Raw genomic sequence first — 19195 nt, forward strand, 5'->3', positions numbered from 1 at the left:
CCCATTAAGTTGCCACTGGAACAGAGCATCACGTGGCCAATTAGATAAGTAAGGCATACTTGAAACTTGGAATATAGTTACTGGACCCAGTAACCATGGCCCTTTGGGACATCTGTTTGCCTGGTATCCCTCATCATAATGTCAAGGTTGGAAATTAAATAAAGAAATGTGGCCATATTTCTTTATTATGAGGGTCACTCGTACAATCAGATAGCTTCCCTGCCTAAGGTCAGGTGTTTTAAGATGCCTTTAACTAGGGTCAGATCACCATTATATGCCAATCATTCCTGAACGCTCTCTTTAGAAGTGGGAAAAAAAGTACAACCTATAACTGGTCAGAACATTCTCATAGCAGCATAGAGCACTGATCTTGTGGGAGGCAGTGACCTGTATAGGATTATGTTAATGAGGACAGGGCAGCAAGTGAGGAAAGTAGAGAAGCAGGTAGTCCCACAATGATAGTTAGATATTAGAAGGAGCAGGGTCTCCAATGACACAGGGCACTCTTACATCTTTCAGTCTCATACATGTTTTTTGCCTTTTGGTGTAGAGATTAAAAACATAAAAAAAAGAAAGAAACAACTTAAAGAGCAACACCTAATACTTATATGTATAATGTATATCAGGTTTTCTCAAAACTATGGGCAAAATATACAAATAAAGTTATACTCCATCTAAATTTTAAAGTATTCTACTCACGTCCATTACTACTATTATATGTTCTTTCAGACAGTCTCTCTAGAATATAAAACAAACAAAAAACATTAGACTATTTACTCTCCATTAATATTATGTTCCCCATTGGAATTTCTATTCATTACTACATCTACATTGAACATGGAATACAAATAAGAGACATATATCTTCTATGTTGATACCCATGCTTATTATGGATGCAAATGCATTACACAGCACAACAATACATTGAAAAGAGGAGGTGAATGATGAGGCATGTCCTACACTAGATGTCATGCAATACTAGTGGGTGAATAACATGATTGATTGTGAATTTGTAATTTAAATGAGTTTAAAACCCCAGCAAGCATTGAATTTACAATGTAGATGGAGATTGGAGGGATTCACTAAACACATGAAGAGGGGAAGCTTTCCTCCTGAGCAAAGCCATACATTATTATCATATGAACTGCATGGTCCATTAGATATTAGAATCTTAGAATGTGACAGCAGAAATGATCCTACAGATCCAATCTTGTTCCATTGTGTTTGTTTTTGGTCTTTCAAAGGGAGGTTTTTTTAATTTGGTTCTTACTATCTTCTGTCTAAGGGGTATATTTACTAAAGTGCAGGTTCATAGAAGTGGAGTTGTTGTCCATATCAACCAATTAGATTCTAGCTATTATCTTCTAAGAGGTGCTACATAAATAATAAGTAGAATCGGATTGGTTGCTATGGACAACATCTCCGCTTCTATAAACCCGCATTTTAGTAAATTTACCCCTAAGTCTTAACAATATTAAGGTTTGTGCCAGGCATTCTTGAAATTCTTTTACTGTAAAAGTTAGCACCATGACTGATCATGATCATGGATCTATCACCCTTTCAGTAAATGTCTTCTTTATGTTACCTTTCTGCCTTCTACTTCTAATTTCAAGAGCCCCCCTTTGTTCTTGAAATCTTCTTATTTAAAAAAATATATATATTTCTATCTGAACTTAATGTTTTTGATATATTTCATTTGAATTACATGTTTCTATATTTCTGTCCATTCTTTCTTCTAACGTTTACATGTTCAGCTCTTAAATGTGTTTTGATTAGGTTTGTTATAAAACCCATGCATCACTTTAGTAGACCCTTCTCTGTTTTTTTTTATTTTTTGTATTCTATTTTTCTTTTATCAATGTCTTTTTGGATATAGGGTCTCCAGAAGTGTACACAGCACCATAGGTCTTACCAGTGACCTATAATGTGCCTAGATACCCCTCCTCTTCCTGCTACTACTACCTCTTCTGGCAAGGTACGGTACACTACTGGCTTTTCCCACTGAACTTGGAGGAAACAGAAAAATAAATATAATTTAAACAATATAGTGTAAAATATGCTACTGGTTTCTGCCTAAAAAATCTGATATATGCCAACAAGAAGAGTACTCTTATGGAGCAAGAAGAGTACTCTTATGGAGCATCAGATTTGTCAGATGTGTCAGATGAACGATTTGAACGATCTGAACGATTTGATGAACGATTTGACCAACGATTTGAACTATGAACGATTTTTGACTGCATAAAAATTTATGGAATCGTCCAAATCTGACTGCAAACACATCAGATGTCAGATATTGTTATCTGACCATTGCGAATGCGCAACGTTCATCGTTCAGACATGTCAGATATGTCAGATTTTCCTTCAGATATGAATAATTGAACGATTTTTTTAAATCGTTACCGTTCAGATCTGAAGAAAAATCTGACCGTGTGTATGCACCATACGGCTTAAATGATTCAGTTATCACCTACCACAAGGTCAGTGTAAATTTTACACATTTATGTAAATATTAAATATTTTACAGTACACACTATATTTTTCTGTTCTCCTGGGTTCCTTCTGTGCTAGAGAATGTAAGTACATTGTGCACATGTGGTAAGGATTCTGGGACTTTCAGATTTCCTTTGGCAGCAAACTTTCATTATTGAAACTTAGGACTGGTCTATACTTTATCCGTTTTCCCAAGGTTTTGGCTAGAAAACTTGCTTATCTTCATATTATCTGATGCTATAACTCCAAGGTCCCTTCCATCTGTTGTTGCTGACTTTACATCACCATTTATTTTGCTTACAGAGGTATGTGTTCCACATGCATAATGTTACTGTTACATTGCAATGTATTAAGGATTTCACAGTTTTTTCTGCATAGAACCTCAGGTCACAAGCATGGTAGCTCCTCTTATTATATTTAAGATAAGGATGTGCAACCCAGCCCCCCTTTTTACCAATGTATTAAAGATTTCACACTTAGGGCCTGATTCAGAGATGGACGGTAATGCAATCGCAACCGCATTCTCTTACAGATCGCAGTTGCTAAAACATGCTAATGCCTTCCTGAACACAGCAACGCCAACTGCAGCGTTCTGATATCCGTACAATGGCGTGCAACTGTGTATACATTGGTACCATCAATGCACATCGGGCAGCCATGCTGCATATATGTCTCCTGACATGCAGAGAGCTCTCATGCTGCACAGGAGATCGCAATGGCTAATTTATGCACATCCACGTAACAGTGTTTAAACGTTCAGACATGCCTGCATTCTTCTAACTTCCCCCCGTTACCACCGCAAACGCTGACTACCTGTCACTCACTTCGCGAAGGGTTCCTCTATATACAAACATAGTTGCAAAACAATCGATGCACCTGCGCAATGTGGCGTTTTCGCATTAGCAAACAATCAATCATTCTGCGTAAATATCGGGTTTCCAAAATTCTCTGAATCAGGCTGTTACAATCCTTTGCGTCAGTGGCAATAAGACATATCCTCTCTTGCAGGCCACGTATAAGCACACTTATGAATATGCATCAAAACAGGAATGACAACTACCCTGGACTAGCATTGAGGCGTTCTATTGTTTACCAGCCTTTTATCTGAACTTGAACCATTGACTGCAAGACTCTGTTCCTATCCTTTAGCTTGTGTACCATCCCATTATCCTTGGTCAAATACAAACCTTTTCAGTTCATAAATCTATTAATGAAGAATTCTACTGCATATTGGATGCAATGCTAAAATTTAAATAAGCTGTTTCCACTGATCCACCCTGATTTATCACTTTAGTTACAGTATCAAAAAAAGCCATGAGAATTGTTTGAAATGATCTCCCAGCAATTCCCTGCTGGCATGTATATTGTAATTTGTTTGACTATAATTTGCAACAAATCTTCAATTCACAGTTACCGGTATATTCTTACCCACTTCTATGTGTAATGGATGTACATTTGTCATTCTATAATCCACTGGAATTATTCCTGTCAGCAGCGATTGGTCAGAAAGCGGAATAGCACTACATGGAATACACTTTTTCTACACTCGGATGTATAACATCTGGACCAAGTGTTAGTATAAGATGGACAAAAAATGGACTTGCTTCACTTTAACTCTGAACACGCAATATAATTTGGAAGTACCAGTAACACCTCTGTAGTAATTCTATTTGTCTATAGCAGACTAGGGAATATATTTACATTCTGGTATAGGTGGTCCATATGAAATTTCAACACTAAATAAACGGAAAGAAGGTCATTAAAGGCAGTCTTGCAAATCTTCTTATATCCTTAGAGATGCTGAAATGGCTGCGTTTTAAACTGGCTCAATGTGTCTGAAATTTTATATCCATTTAAAAATAAAGGTCAGACGATACCTCCTCCTCGGCAGCGCCATCTTCCGAGGGATATTCAGGACGATGGCACATGCACACAAGAGGACACAGTACCAAAGTCTTTGCTTTCACTGAAGATGTCACCATGTCCCTGGACAAGGTAAGTATACTATGGGTGCAAGGTGTATGGTGCAGGGCCCCCCTGGACCCAGGGTCCGTATGCAGCGCACACCCTGCACCCATTATAAAAACGCCTATGTATTAAGTAACAGATAAAGCACAATGCTGCATGGCAGGATGCATGGCGCGGCTCACTTTGTCTTTTTTTCCCAGGTTAGTGTCCGAGTCACACAGTGATGCTGCTTGCAAAGCCAGCAGCAGTATACAGGGTACTCATGCATTATACTTTTGTTGCAAATGTAATGTGACTGAGACGCATATTCGGTACAAAACTGTGAGGTGGGACACATGGTGTGACTTAGGGGGACATTCAGAGGCGGTCGCACAGAGGGTGCGGTCGGTCTGAATGAGGGGAGGACGTCTTGAATTTTCAAGACGTCCTCCTTTGCGGTGGTAAGGCTGTGGATTAACACACACAGCCTTACAACCACCTAAGGTCTTGACCATCGCGACCATCAGGGCTTACGACGAGACCCTAGGGTAGTGTCTCCCTTGTCGTAAGCCCCGGAGAGCTTTCGGCTCTGTCTGAGCCGGAAGCTCTCCACTGACATCACTAGTGATGTCAGTGGGGCCGCCCCCATGGGAACGCCCCCGTTTGGGCTGCCACCCCCCCGGCCCGCCTTCCAAACGGGGCAAGCTGTCAATCAACATCGACAGCTCGCCCCCTTTGGATCGAGACCCGCTACGACCGGCGCTGTCGGTCGTAGCGGTTCTCACGCATGCGCACGACGGCGCCAGCGCCGTCGTGCGCATGCTCTGTGGGGGGCCATCGACCCGGTCCGAGCGCATCGGCACTAACGACCGGGTCTGAATGACCCCCTTAGTCTCTTGATCTATGGTGAGCCCAAGCAGGGCAATTTTGTGTAGATTAGTGTGGGCAGGATGGGTATGGGATGCCAGCGCTCGGGATCCTGGCAGTCAGAATCCCAATGCCGGCATCCTGACAGTGTTAGCATACAGACACCTGTCAGGTCAGGTCAGGATATTGACAATATCCCGTGTGAGCACATTTGTATCAATCTATTTCTTATTGACAACACTTCTATCAAGGACAATAAAAAAGCTGCCTGCTCCTTTTCTAACAGAATAAAAGCTCTCTGCACTGTTCTTACATCACTGGTAGGTAAATCATATTGATCAACATGTGCAACAACATCTTCCTCTGTTATGTTCGTTTCCAATCATTTAGAATGCTTCTCTGACATACGTACAGAGTGGGCGGGAAGTGACTATTCATTTTTCTTTGTATGCAACAATTCTGAGATTGAAGGCAATGTTACTATTGCTGTCTATCTCAATCATGGTAACACCCACATGATGTAAACAACACAACATCTTATAAACATGCTGTAAATTCCACTTAAGTAATTTAAAACATGCTTAAATGAAAGGATGCACATGTTCTGTTTAACTTGTCATCTTTATTAATTAATTAATAATTAATGTTTGTAACATATTCTGAAAAAAAGCTAGCGCATTTATAATCTAGAGCTTGAAATGTTTGTACCATTTAAAGTGTTCTCTTGTTGTATCCTACGTAGTCAAAAGAAAAAGCAGTGTAAGCTAGCTGCATATCTGGTTATTTTATGTTCGTGTAAGTTTTTGAACATAAGGGGAGCACATCATCAACTTGTACATATAACATATAAATTACATTCATTCAGTAAGCAATACAGGTAATATATTAGGTAGGTTAGGACTCAGTGCATCAGTCTCTCTAGGCAACAGACAAGACATAATTATAACATTTCATAGTAATGACAGGTCCAACAGTGACTTTGCTAAAAGTGGTGGAACATGCAATGTACAGCATACATTATGTATATATATATATATATATATATATATATATATACACTATTATTCTTGGGAAGTAGTTTCTGGGTCATATAAGACATTCATTCAACTTTCAATCATTGTTCCTTCAATTTACATAAAGCATATACGCCGGGATATACTTGCAAAACTGAGAACACCTGAGTTACATTTATGAAATAACATTTCATTTACTTTAATTTGACATTTAATACATTCTATTTATAATGCAACATGTGAAATCTACATTAGATATAAAATTAACGGAATAACAGTGTATTTGCATCAGTCATAGCACTGTGATATTAACTAACTTCCAAATAGCGTGTGGCACGTTTCTCTTGTGTAAAGACATACAGTATTAGATCATTTTTACATCTGGTATGACATTTTCTACCTATATCCTAGAACCAGTAAATGCTAAGAGCAGACATTTATTAAACCAAGCTGATGGTGATGATTAAACACTGTGCATACAGCACAACTTCAAGAAAAAGAGAAAATGAATGTTACAGATACTTTATGTAAATTGCACATTTATATATTGTTTTTATTGTAAGGCAGAACTTCAGTTGCATTTTTCTGGCTCGCATACTTTCCCAAAGCAAAGTCCATTAACTACGTTAATATGCAAGACTACATAATCAAATACCTAGAAAATGAGAAATGCAAACACTAAAACACTTCCAGTTCTTTCTTTGTAATATTCTCTCATTTCATTTGGCATAAAAACAGCAACAAAATATATTGTATGATTTTGGTCTCTAACAAATGGATCATACTTAATAAGGAAAGAAAAGTATGTTTCAAATTTTATTTATCAGTGCATCATGCAGAGGACCAATTCAGGAAAGCTATGTAAGCAGGGCTAAAAAGAATAATGTATTCCAAGTGCTAATGTTGCTTGACTTCTAGAGCTCAGTGTGGGTTTCAGAGGGGGGAATGAGAATGCTATTCCATCAAGAAACCCTGTAGTGCTTGCTGAGACTTACTAATTCATGGCAAAACAGAAAAGCACAAACTTTTTTTTTGCACATAGAGATATAAAAGAAAAAACAAACTGACAGGGACTATTATGTTACTGACAAACACATAAGCACAGAGATTTAAAAAAAAAAAAAAAGTCTCCAAAAAGCTTAAGGGTTATAAGTGTCTTTTAAAGCTGTCACTCTTAATGCATAATGAATAGTTTGCAAATAGGAACAGTCTGAAGCTCTGCTGCATCAATGGCTGGGCTCACTCTTCTGCGGACATGACTTCTTTTTTTACCAAAGCATCAGATAAATGTGCAACATGTTCTATATTATGTGCTAAACTGTCACAGGGAAGGCGGATGCCACCCTACACTCTCTATAGCAAATAAACACACTTCACATGAGTTGACGTAAAGCAATTGGGAAAAATTATAATAATAGAAAAGATAAAACTGTTTGGCACTACTTAACCCTTCTAGTACTCTCCAGAGCATCTGCACCAGATCAGTAGGGTAGCACATTGCCACAGTGGTGGGTGTTGAAAAGTTGAACATTTATTTGAAACTTTTTTCTATTTGCAATCTTGTGTCCTCTTCCATTGACAGCAAAGAGTAGTGTAACATTGCTATCTTACCTCTGGTTTGCAGGGACAGGAGCATTAGCAAGTAAACATGCAGCTGCCAGCTTGGATCTTCAAACCAGCCCATTCCTACTGCAGTAGAGCTGCAGGGTTGATGCTCTTATCCTTGTGTATGTAGTAAGTCCACGCTATAAGTTTTGCCTTTATCCTGCTAGTCCCAAGCACAGCTCTGTCAAGTCCTCAGACAAGTCAGCCAGGGATCTGAGAAGAGAATGTGGAAATCAAGCCTGTTACAAGCAAGTTCTGTCACCACATACAGCTCAACTGATCACCTCGTGGGGAAACACAACAAAGAGATCCCAAGCCAGACTTCATTGCTAAAAACAGAAGCTGTGATTGACTGCCCAGATGAGAGTTTGTGTACACTTCCTAGCCTTATCTTGACAAAACCTGTTAACCTCTTCACAACTGCAGACATGCCACCACAAGCGGGTACACTGCCCAGTCCTTGTAAATCTTATGGATCAGATGTTTTTATGAGAAATTACATAAAATTTATTCACATTGTTACAAAATAGTATAAAAAATGATATCTGCGCATTTTAATTCATTCAAATTAATTAATTAATTATAATAATGTTTATTAATGATCTATTCCAATTCACATATGTATGTATGTTTGTTGTATGTATGTATGTGGAATTTGCATCGCGGAATAAACTTATATTTTCAGTTATTGTTTATGGACAGTTAAGTAATGCCATGGCTAAACAATACAAATAATTGGAATATTTATATATTCATAGTTAGGAATCAGGAATTTTGATGGATATAATTGTGAAGATCTGCAATGCTGTAGCAGAAGATATATTAGCAGTATACACACAGCCTCTATCTTTGTGCAGCCATTCACTTATACCCCTTTTACACAAAAGTCCCGGGTCTGACCCAGGATTTGGAACACGTTTCCAACCCGGATCAGACCCCCTTTTATACCGCGGCACTGCACCGTTCACACTGGAGACGCTCTCTGGCGTAGGTAAGCAGCACTTCTTACCCTCCCTCCCCCTCCGCAACCCCCTTACCTTACTGCGAAGCAGTCCAGAGGCACGGAGGGCGAGTGGGGTGCGCTGCTCCGTTCTGGTCGGCCCGGCAGTGGACGCTTGAAGATGATGTCATCTCCAAGCGCCACTGAAGCCGGCCAATCGGCCAGCATGCAGCACGACCTGGGTCATCGTGACCTGGGCCGCGCCGTTTACAATGCAGGGTGACACTGGAATGACCCGTGCTCAACCCTGCAATCCAGCCGGGTCAGATCCCTGAGTCACTGGACCCAGGTTGATCTGTTTACACCATCAAAAATCCCTGGTTGATGCGTATTCGTGTGCATCAACCCGGGATTTTTAAGTCGGTGTAAAAGGGGTATAACTGGGTATTACTATTAGCATACTGTTGTATTGCTTACGGTACTAAACAATATGTGGCAGTAAAGGAAGTAAGTTGTACTTATTAGATGTTTTATAGCCTTTCTATTGCAGACATGATCTGCTCATAACATGGATATTGACCAAAATAATTACAATGAGTAGATGTAAAAGTATCATACCACTGCCCCCAGACATGGCACTATAATGATCCCATGGACCGTTTACAGGCTATGCATTGTTATCTTTTATTTCTGAAGTTGTGACTTCCTCTACAGAAATATATATATATATATGATGCTTTCATTTAACTATCACATTTTTGTAGCCACTATTTTCTACTATATTTCATGCATGACGTTGTACAGCAAAACAAGCCTAGGAATGCAACAAATGTCAGGACTCAATAGGGACCTATTTATCATTAATTATTTGCAGGGAAATTCCCCAAATCTGCATTTTTTTTGGGTACCCGGAAATAATAAGGATCTCCCAGATGTACTATGAAGGGACTGCAGCAGATATCTCCGACGGCATTATCTTATAGTAGCCTATGGGGTACTATTTCGCAAATTCGTCTCCGGTGGCGCATGCTCCAGCCAAAGGCCGCGCATGTGCAGTGGGTGATGAGGATCGGTACCAGGAAGAAGTGTAGTAGTGTTATGCTATCATCCTGCTTCCAGCGCTTCGCCAGGATGGGATCTTATCGGAGCCCCACTGCTGGCAAGAGCAGAATAGTACATTTGCAAGGAAATATTTGTTTGTACATAGCGAATCTACGCAAAAAATAATTATCACGTCCGGATTGAGATAAAAAATGCAAATTGAGATAAAAATGCCCCAACATGCACAAATGGATGTAATTCAGTTTATTTAACTTTATTAATCATGTTAACTATACTTTATAAACATCTCATACAAACGTCTATAGTCATATAAAATAATATTACAAGCCATCAGGACAAGTATTGTGATTACGAAAGATTTGAAAATATATTTTCTAACAGTAAACAGTCCTTGAGCAAGACACAGCTACAGCTCACTCACATATTAATGATCATTTTCCAAGATATACAATGATTCATTTATGTGCACAAGATTTGTCCCCTTAGAATATTAAGGTAAACAAAAGTGAGATACAGTCACATGTATAACACAAGCACATTTTCTCCTTTTAAAAAAGTACCAAAGCCCTCTTTACTGGACACTAACAAGAGACAAGTGTATTCCAGAGATTACAATAAACATTCATTTGTTATAAATATATAGCCCGCCCCACTCTCGTGATTCCTCGTCTCACATCTCATTACTCTAGCCATATATCCCATCAAGACCTCTTTTATTTTTATGTCGCTTTCCACATAACACAAGTGTCTACCAAAAATCCAGTCGCAAAAATCCTTTAAGCTGCTCAGTGCACGAGGAGGAGGATTTGTGCACTCGCTTCCAGGGTATGACTGTCACTGTTGATCTGCGTTGAGGCCTAGATTACATGTGATAAGGGCTGACCTTTTTTGAGTATTCACACATTATGCACTCATAAAGAGCAAGCTGGACACAAAAGTGCTTCAGATGTTCAGCACATCAATCAAGTGCACAGCATGGAGGCTGCCAAACTTTACTTCCATTTAGCTGAAAAGAGGAAAAAGGGTCGGTCCAAGGCAGACTTAATAACGTGTCACAGTCTATTCTTTCTCCCATTGTCTTCCTCGAAGTTTGCTCTTTCTACAAATTCTGCTACAGTTACCAGTGGCAACAAAACCTTTTTAACAAATTCCAAAGTACAAAAGAAAGACTGGTATAATAATAAAAAGAGCTTTTCATTGTATAGTTCATTTGCATGGCTTGATTTGCTAATTTTAGAAAAGGGAAAGACATGCCAGGTTTTATATCAAAGTGTGCTGCTGTGACAGGGGGCAGGGGGCAGGCAATGCATTGTTAGTTACTGAGCTTGACATCACAGGTGTCAGGGCAATGCATTTATAAAGGGATTATATGCAAAAATACGGAACAGGAATATATAACTACAACTGTAAAAATACAGGATGACATTTGGGCCTAACTAAAGATAATACAAGTGGTGTAAATAACAGTGGGGTAAATAAGTGAGGACAGCCATACACATTCCCTTAAGGAGGTTGCCCATTTTAAAATCAATTGCACTAAATTCATTTCCAATAAAAGTAGTTTTATAGGGTCCTGGCACATGCAGGGGCAGAACTATGGGAGACAATGGAGGCGCCTGCCGCTGGGCTCCAGCTCTGAAGGGGCATCTTCTCCATTGTCCACAATATATGCAACCCACTTAGGGCTGTAACTATGTACCCGGAGTGTACTGTCACGGCCGCCCAATACATGGCACCACTTCCCGGCACCTGAGAAGCCGCCATACACTAGTAGAGAGCTTCATGTCAGACCATCAGCTGTTGCCTTTGTCTATCTATAGTCTGTCTGCATGCGAAATGCTACATTACAGTGTCAGCGGCTGTGACGGGGGGGCACCAAATTATAACTTGCCTCCAGGCGTCTGGGATGAATTTATGCCACTGGGCACATGTACTGTGTTAAGCCCTGGCACCTATGTATACTGTAGCTGTAATTTCTGCCAATCTGCCTTTGGGACATATCGGCTTTAATGGAAAGTATTCTTATGCATAATATTAGAATTATTATTTGTTATGTCTAGTGCCCCAATTTGCAACATGGGCTGTCTGTCTTAAGAGTGTCAGGTCAGGAATGGGAAATGACAGAGAAAAGAAAAAGAACAGTAGGTTGAATTGGGAGGAGATACTGGATAAGTGGGATAGGGAAGAAGGAGGACAGTGGAGGGATGGCAGAGTAGGGGGCCCATGATGTGGCATTAAGGAGAGATTGTAAAGCAGTCAGTATATTGCATACAGAAGTACAAAGTAAAATGGATTAATTACACAGATGTCATACTTCAATATTTATGAAGACAGAATGCAGTAATAATAATAGTAATAGTCCATGTAAAGCAACAATGTGTGAAATTACCACGTGAGGTTGCAGGAGGTGGAATTGAGTTGTAGCATGCAGGGCTTGTAATGATTGAGAATTTGAAGTATTATTAAGATTAGAGAGTGGGGCAAAATCCAGTCCAAATCCATCTTATACTCCAGCTATAAATCTGTATCCTTGGAATGACATCCTTAGGCCGGGTACATACTAGGACGATATCTGCACGACATGTCGTTTCCAGGCAAATTTCAACAATATATTGTGTAGATTGTACAGTGTGTACTCCTGATTCCAAGATCATGCCGGTCCTATACGATATCTTCAGGTTGATCATGCGGCACGGCCCATCAAAAGATATCGTGTATGATGTGGTGCAGTTCAATGAAGGATGCAACGAGATATTGTTCTGTCATTCATAGGATTGCACAGTGTGCACGGGTAATATCGCTTGGCCCGGGATGAAGGGATTTGCCCATCGTCTTTATGTGTACCTGGCCTTAGAATGTAGCCTTCACAATGGCAGGCCAAGGCCTGATGAATGCTCCCATTCTCCGTATGTACTACTCTGTATAGCATGGAACTTTAGCTAAGCACCCTCGACACTCCCATGACACTGATTTCTTGTAAGCATTCCTATGAATGCCACCCAGTTGCTGCCCAGTATAGCCAATTTCCCCGCAAAGAGAGACCCTGCCAAGATTAGTTGCATATTTAACACATATCGCCATGTGTGCCTATATGAATACATTGGGGTGCATTTCTCAGTTCTCACTGAATCAGGCAGGTAATTGAATCCATAATTACTTCATATCTCTTACAGAAAATTTACACTGTATACACTTTCAATATCATAAATGGGGACCAGCATGCGTGGCAGCACCACTATTTGCGGAGGTAGTGCTTTTGTGTTTGTTGACATTTTCTTTATTTCCATGTTACCTGAATAAGCATCTACAATTTGCATTCAAATTCCCCAAAGTATTCTCATTTTACAAGCCCTCAAAAGGTGCAATTAACCTATATAATCTACAATAAGTACCTTATTAAGTTAAAATTGCCATTGGCACAGATACGAACAAAGACTTCTCTCAGAAATCGTCTAATTGGTTCTGTTGTTTGCATTAATGAGAAAGTTAAAGAGCCCTTCATAGGGTTTGAGAGGACAAAGGCATGCTTACATTTACTTGGGGGAAGGGAAGGTTACTTGTAGTGTCTATTTATATAACATGTAAGGTACATATGGCATATTCAAGCATCACTCCACCATCAGGGTTGATTGCTAATGCAATTATTTAAGGCAACGTGTGGTATTATGGAATCCTTTTTTTGCTATCCAGTCTGAGTATGTAACCAAAAACATGTTACACAATGTATGTTGTCATGTGTATTCATAAGTGACCTAAGTAATAACAGTAAACACCTCATATAGAATTATACAATACTAAAGGCTGACCTATTAGTCCATGTAATTTTCACAGTTGAAGAGCTAGTTATACAAAGGACCAAATGTTCTATGTTATTAATTATTATTATTATCCTTTATTTATATGGCGCCACAAGTGTGCCGCAGCGCCTTACATAGTACAATTTAGCGCCTTACATTAATGTCATACTGTATTTTATACAGTAGCAAAATGTAAGAAAACTACACAATTTTGGTGCACTATTCAATAACTTATAATATTTTGCAGCCCATGGATGATAAATGGGAGATGACATTATACTTCATGGAACTAATAGCCATAGTGTGATCTGATCTGTTAAGGTCCTGAATCAGCTTTACAAATGGTCTCGGGGCCTGATTCAGAATTGTGCGCTAAATTGTGCTTCCACTGCTGTGAATTGCTGCTGCAATGTAAAAATATGCACATTTTGCTGCCGCTTGGAGACGTATTGAGACGCCAACCTGCGGCTTTGCAAATAGAAGCATCTGTGTAGAGCATCGATCACAGATCATTTGATGTTAGCAGTCCTGAGTAACTCTATGGTTGCGTAGAATGACTGATCACAAACGAAGGCAGCGACACACGAAAGCAGTTGCGACACACATGCATTTTTGGCTGCACACCCTGTAATCTCCCCCGAATGGCCGTTAACTGTCAATCACTCTGCTGGTAAAGAGTAGTGGTTTGTAAATACGGTAATGGACTTCGATGCAATACTAAGTGCGACTCGAATGCATAAGCCGAAAACATTGGCATAGCGTATAACTATGAATCAGGCCCTCAATCCCCAGTAAGTTACAGTAGTGCCACCAGATAATACCAGAAACATCAGGAATGGAGCATAAGGTTGTAGAGACAGGTAAATATTGGAAAACATCATCTTCCTATGGTTTGTTACACAGACTACCAATGTTGTGGGAGGATTCATTTTGTTACCACATGATTAGATTTAATAAATTGACAAGAACCAGTTACCTGGGCATTTAAAGTAGCCTGCAACCTAAGTAACGGGACATTTGGAGGGATGTAGTCAGGATCCGAGGGTCACAATACCGACAGCGGCATTACGACAGTCACAATCCCGACAGATTTCCATGGTGAGTATTAGGGTTAGGTTTAGGGTCAGGCATTAGGGGGATGGTTACGGTTAGGCTGCAGGAGGGGACAGTCAGGGTTAGGTTGCGCAACGTTTAGGGTTAGGCTGTGGGAGAGGACAGTTAGGATTAGGCTGCGGGAGGAGACGGTTGGGTTTAGGGTTAGGATCGTGGTTAGAATACTTACCAAAATCCGTCATGATTCTGCCGTCGGTGTTCTGACCGTCAGCATTGTGACTTTCCAACTAATTTTTGTATATTACTGTAAATTTCACTTTTAAACTGCTTATTGGGTATTGTGCACCATATGGAAAAATAAAAACATAAACTAAATAATTGACAATGCTGATAGATTATTTGGAGAAGTGACAAAGATCTAGAAAGTTCTGCTGTAGCATACATTGATGTCAACTGCAATTGGCAGTGACTAGGGATGTGGGAGAGACTTTCTCAATGGCAACCAACAGTGAGAAACAGAAATACCTTACTTCCCGCATAATTAGGATCAACCCTCTTATAAATTATTAAGTGAAATTTATGCCATCAGCAATTAACTCAGTTAATTGTACAAGGAGTACTGCACCATAATACCTACATAACCATAATAAATGTACCATAGAATATTACACTTTTTGCAAAAGTCATGTTCACCTGTCCAACGTTACATGACACAGCTGTTCTGGGTTTCATTTTATTTCCTTATTTTTTATGCAAAGAAGCTGATTATGATAATCTCAAGAAATCCTTCCTAACACTCTCTAATTCACAGGATTTCCTCAGTCTCCATGGGTGCAGTTTGGATCGGTTGTTTAAACAATATCTTTATACAAAAAAAGCAGAGCAAATCATAGGAGTAAGTGACACAGAGCAGAGAAAACAAAGTTAAACTCTATGTGTGAAAATAAAACAAACAGATATTCAACAGCTTTCTTTCCGCAGATTAACCATCGCAGCACAGCAGCGCTGAAAATCCCGCCAACCAAGGCTGAGAAGAATTTGCTCTGACATTTCAGGTTTTTATTTGTTTTGTAACTTTAAGTTCACATTTCTGTTTCAACTGATGTTTATTATTCAGCTTTATGCGTCCATCACCAGTGCAGAAACCTTAACAGTGGTTTGCATGAAAGTTCACCGATCAAGAACAAATTGTTCCAATGCATTCTCCCCATAAACACTTTATCACAATATGTTACTAAACTAAATCGCGCAGTTGGGCTGGGCCATGAAAGAGCAATTTGCAGTAAATTGAGAAATCATGCCCCCTGGCAAAGTGGACGCAAGTGGCTGTTCGCTCGTCCGCCGTACGAGCGAAAAAATGTAAATTCAAGCGCTCGCTCGTATGTTCGCTCGCAGCTAATCTTCCGCCCCATATTCTCACAACCCCTCCTCTAGCTAGCGAACGTTCGAAATAGCGACCGTCCATCCGTCTCCTCTTTGGTTGCAGGGAACGCTCGCACAAGTCAAATCCGGAAGTGGCCCTGTCAGTTTTCGATTGCCTGCTATTTCATTCAGCAAACATACTGGAATCGATTAATAGCAATCACTATATTAATTAGCTTAATTGTTATTCACATGTTTGCAATCCTTTTTTTTTTTCAATGTCAATAAATTTTATTATTGTTAGTGTGTGTCATTGGTCCCACAGAATACGTACAGTTGGACCAAGGGGATGGTTTTTCAAAATTAAAAGTTTGTTTGAATGCTACTCTTGTTTTGCGGTTTTTTTCTAGCCCGATTTTTCATCTTTTTTATTAATATTTAAATTAGCTTACGCATGTCACTGCATCAAGCCTATCATAACTCACATTATATTTGTGAGGGTGTAGGTCACATGACTCATACAATAACCAATAGAATGCTTTCTGTTAATTTACAAAGTACATTAGCCAATCAAAATTTTTCTAGGACCTTTATTAAAACTGTTTTGTGTAAAAAAAATCATTGAAATCATGAGAGCCGCAGCTTTTTGTAGACGTGAGCTCCTGGTCCTCACTGATGTGATGGACCGGAGAATCACACACCAGCCGCACACCATCACTAACCTCCGCAAGCGGCTGGCCTACGCGGAGGTGCGGCGCTGCCTGCGTACGTTCGGCTACCGCAGGAATATCGGCCACCTGGAAAGAAGGTGGTACGATCTGGGGCGCAGATCCCCACGCCTGTTGGCCAATTTGCGTCAGCAAATACAGGAAAGTAAGTGCTTTTTTAAATTATATTTAAAATGTAAGCATACCTGCGTGTGCATGTTTACTGTATAGCCCTGTTTCTTTATTTTGACCATACCTGCATGTGCATGTTTACTGTATAGCCCTGTTTCTTTATTTTGGCCATACCTGCATGTGCATGTTTACTATATAGCCCTGTTTCTTTATTTTGGCCATACCTGCGTGTGCATGTTTACTGTATAGCCCTGTTTCTTTATTTTGGCCATACCTGCGTGTACATGTTTACTGTATAGCCCTGTTTCTTTATTTTGGACATACCTGCGTGTGCATGTTTACCATATAGCCCTGTTTTTTATTTTACATTTTTTTGGTGTGTAAATTGTTGAAACAAAAAATGAAATATGTAATAATATAAATTTTTCAACATCATTTAGAGGCTGAGCGCAGACTACAACTTCGCCAACGTCATCGATGTCGGGCTCGTCCCCTATCCCCCACTCCCACCCAAACCTCCTCTGCCCATTCTTCCCCAAATTCCCCCTCCAACCCAGACCTGGGGCTCCAGGACCAGGCACCATTATGACCGGTATGTTTCCCTTTAAAACTATGGCTGTTTTTTCATTGTTTTGATTTTGGTTGATGTTGTCCTTTTGCCTGTGCAGTTCAAAATTGTAAAGTATTTCTAATGTTTTTGATATATATCTTTGTGAAACAATGTCTAGGATGTTTTCCCCTTACATATATGACACATGTCCAAACACTCATACTTGTGTCTTTCTTGTTTACGGTACCAACAAATTTTGTATTTTTGCGTAGTTGTAACTCTCTTTTATGTTATTTTTGCCAAATATTTTTTGGCTTTGTTTTTCGACAATCTTTTTGTTTGGCATTCCTTTTGTTTTGTAATTTTTTTTTGTCACCTTTTTTTGTATAGTATGATTTTTTAGTTGTTTTTTCACATATAAATTATGGTGTCATTTTAGTAATCCACCCTTTTTTTTTACCCACAGAGGACCAGAGGCGTAACGCTGAAATTTATGCAGGCTTGCAGAATTTTAGGGGCCATGTAGTTCCCATGCTTGTGGCCTTGGATCACATTTTGGCATGCCTGCACAACTAATTATTTTATGTTTCACTCAAAAAATTAAAAAAAAAAAAATTTTTATTTTGATTTATTTAAGTCTCATGCCTTGTGTGTAAATATTAGATTGTTGAACCTTGCATAAGTCTACTATTTGTCCCTGATTTTTAAAGAAATGTAAATGTGTTTGTCGAAAGCTCAAGTAAGTTTGTAAGCTTGCACATTAAACACATAACAATACCAATAGGTTTGGAGAAGTAACCTCAAAATGTGATTATTTTTTGGTGTGGGTAATGTTAAATTTAAAGCTACCTGCTTAGGCCTACAATTGCAAACATACTGATTCACAATAATACCTTTGGTGTTTGTTTTTAGCAACAAAGCAGGGTACTAAACTTTTCCAAATAAGAACTTACAGTATTAGGGATTAAGCAACTTTGCATTTTTAGAAACAGGTTACACTTGGTTGAAATTTATGATGGAAATCGTTGGTGAACGTAAAATAAAATTTTAATACACACAAATAATAAACACCAGGTGAATACACACAATAAATACAAAAATTCAAAACACACACACACGTCAAAAACACACCAAAACCCCCCAAAAAACAAAATCAGGAACTGTTTGAAGAAGGAGCATGCCAACATGAATCCACAAATGAGGAGAAGAAATCATTGTTCCCGAAGTTATATCCAATGTGTCCACATAAAATCATTTGTGTTGATCAGGTAGTAGGCATGGTTTTTTATGGTAATTTTAGGGATTAAAAACAAAACAAAAAAAAATCAGTTAAAAGTGTACTTTAAAATATTACATATCTGCATTGTGGCATTTTTAAACATTATGAGGAAATAATTACCTAAAAAATCTGGCTACAACTTCATCGCGTATGGCCCCCCCACATACTGACCTCCGACCAACCTCGGGGGGGCCGTCCTCAGGCAAGGCATCCTCTGGCTGCATTGGGACACCACTCCTTATGGCGATGTTGTGAAATATCCCACACAGGACCACAATTTTCGAAACCATAGCCGGCAAATACATGAGGTCGCCACCAGAGTGGTGGAGGCATCTGAATCGGCCTTTTAAAAGGCCGATACAGCGCTCCACCACCTGCCTGGTGGCTG

General features: G+C 39.4%; 1 protein-coding gene across 3 annotated transcripts in view; it reads right to left on the minus strand.

Annotated features, from left to right (window-relative positions):
• Window positions 1-19195, minus strand: part of BMPR1B (bone morphogenetic protein receptor type 1B) — a 519259-nt gene that overhangs the window by 153546 nt on the left and 346518 nt on the right. For all 3 annotated transcript variants that reach the window (XM_088464464.1, XM_088464463.1, XM_088464465.1), the window contains one exon: window positions 7932-8138. In XM_088464464.1, the coding sequence (XP_088320590.1) occupies window positions 7932-8004 (73 nt within the window). In that variant the 5' untranslated portion in view covers window positions 8005-8138. The remainder of the gene's footprint in view (window positions 1-7931; window positions 8139-19195) is intronic.

Source organism: Taudactylus pleione, unplaced genomic scaffold (assembly GCF_031769625.1).
Source record: "Taudactylus pleione unplaced genomic scaffold, aTauple2 ptg000055l, whole genome shotgun sequence".
NCBI lineage: Eukaryota > Metazoa > Chordata > Amphibia > Anura > Myobatrachidae > Taudactylus > Taudactylus pleione.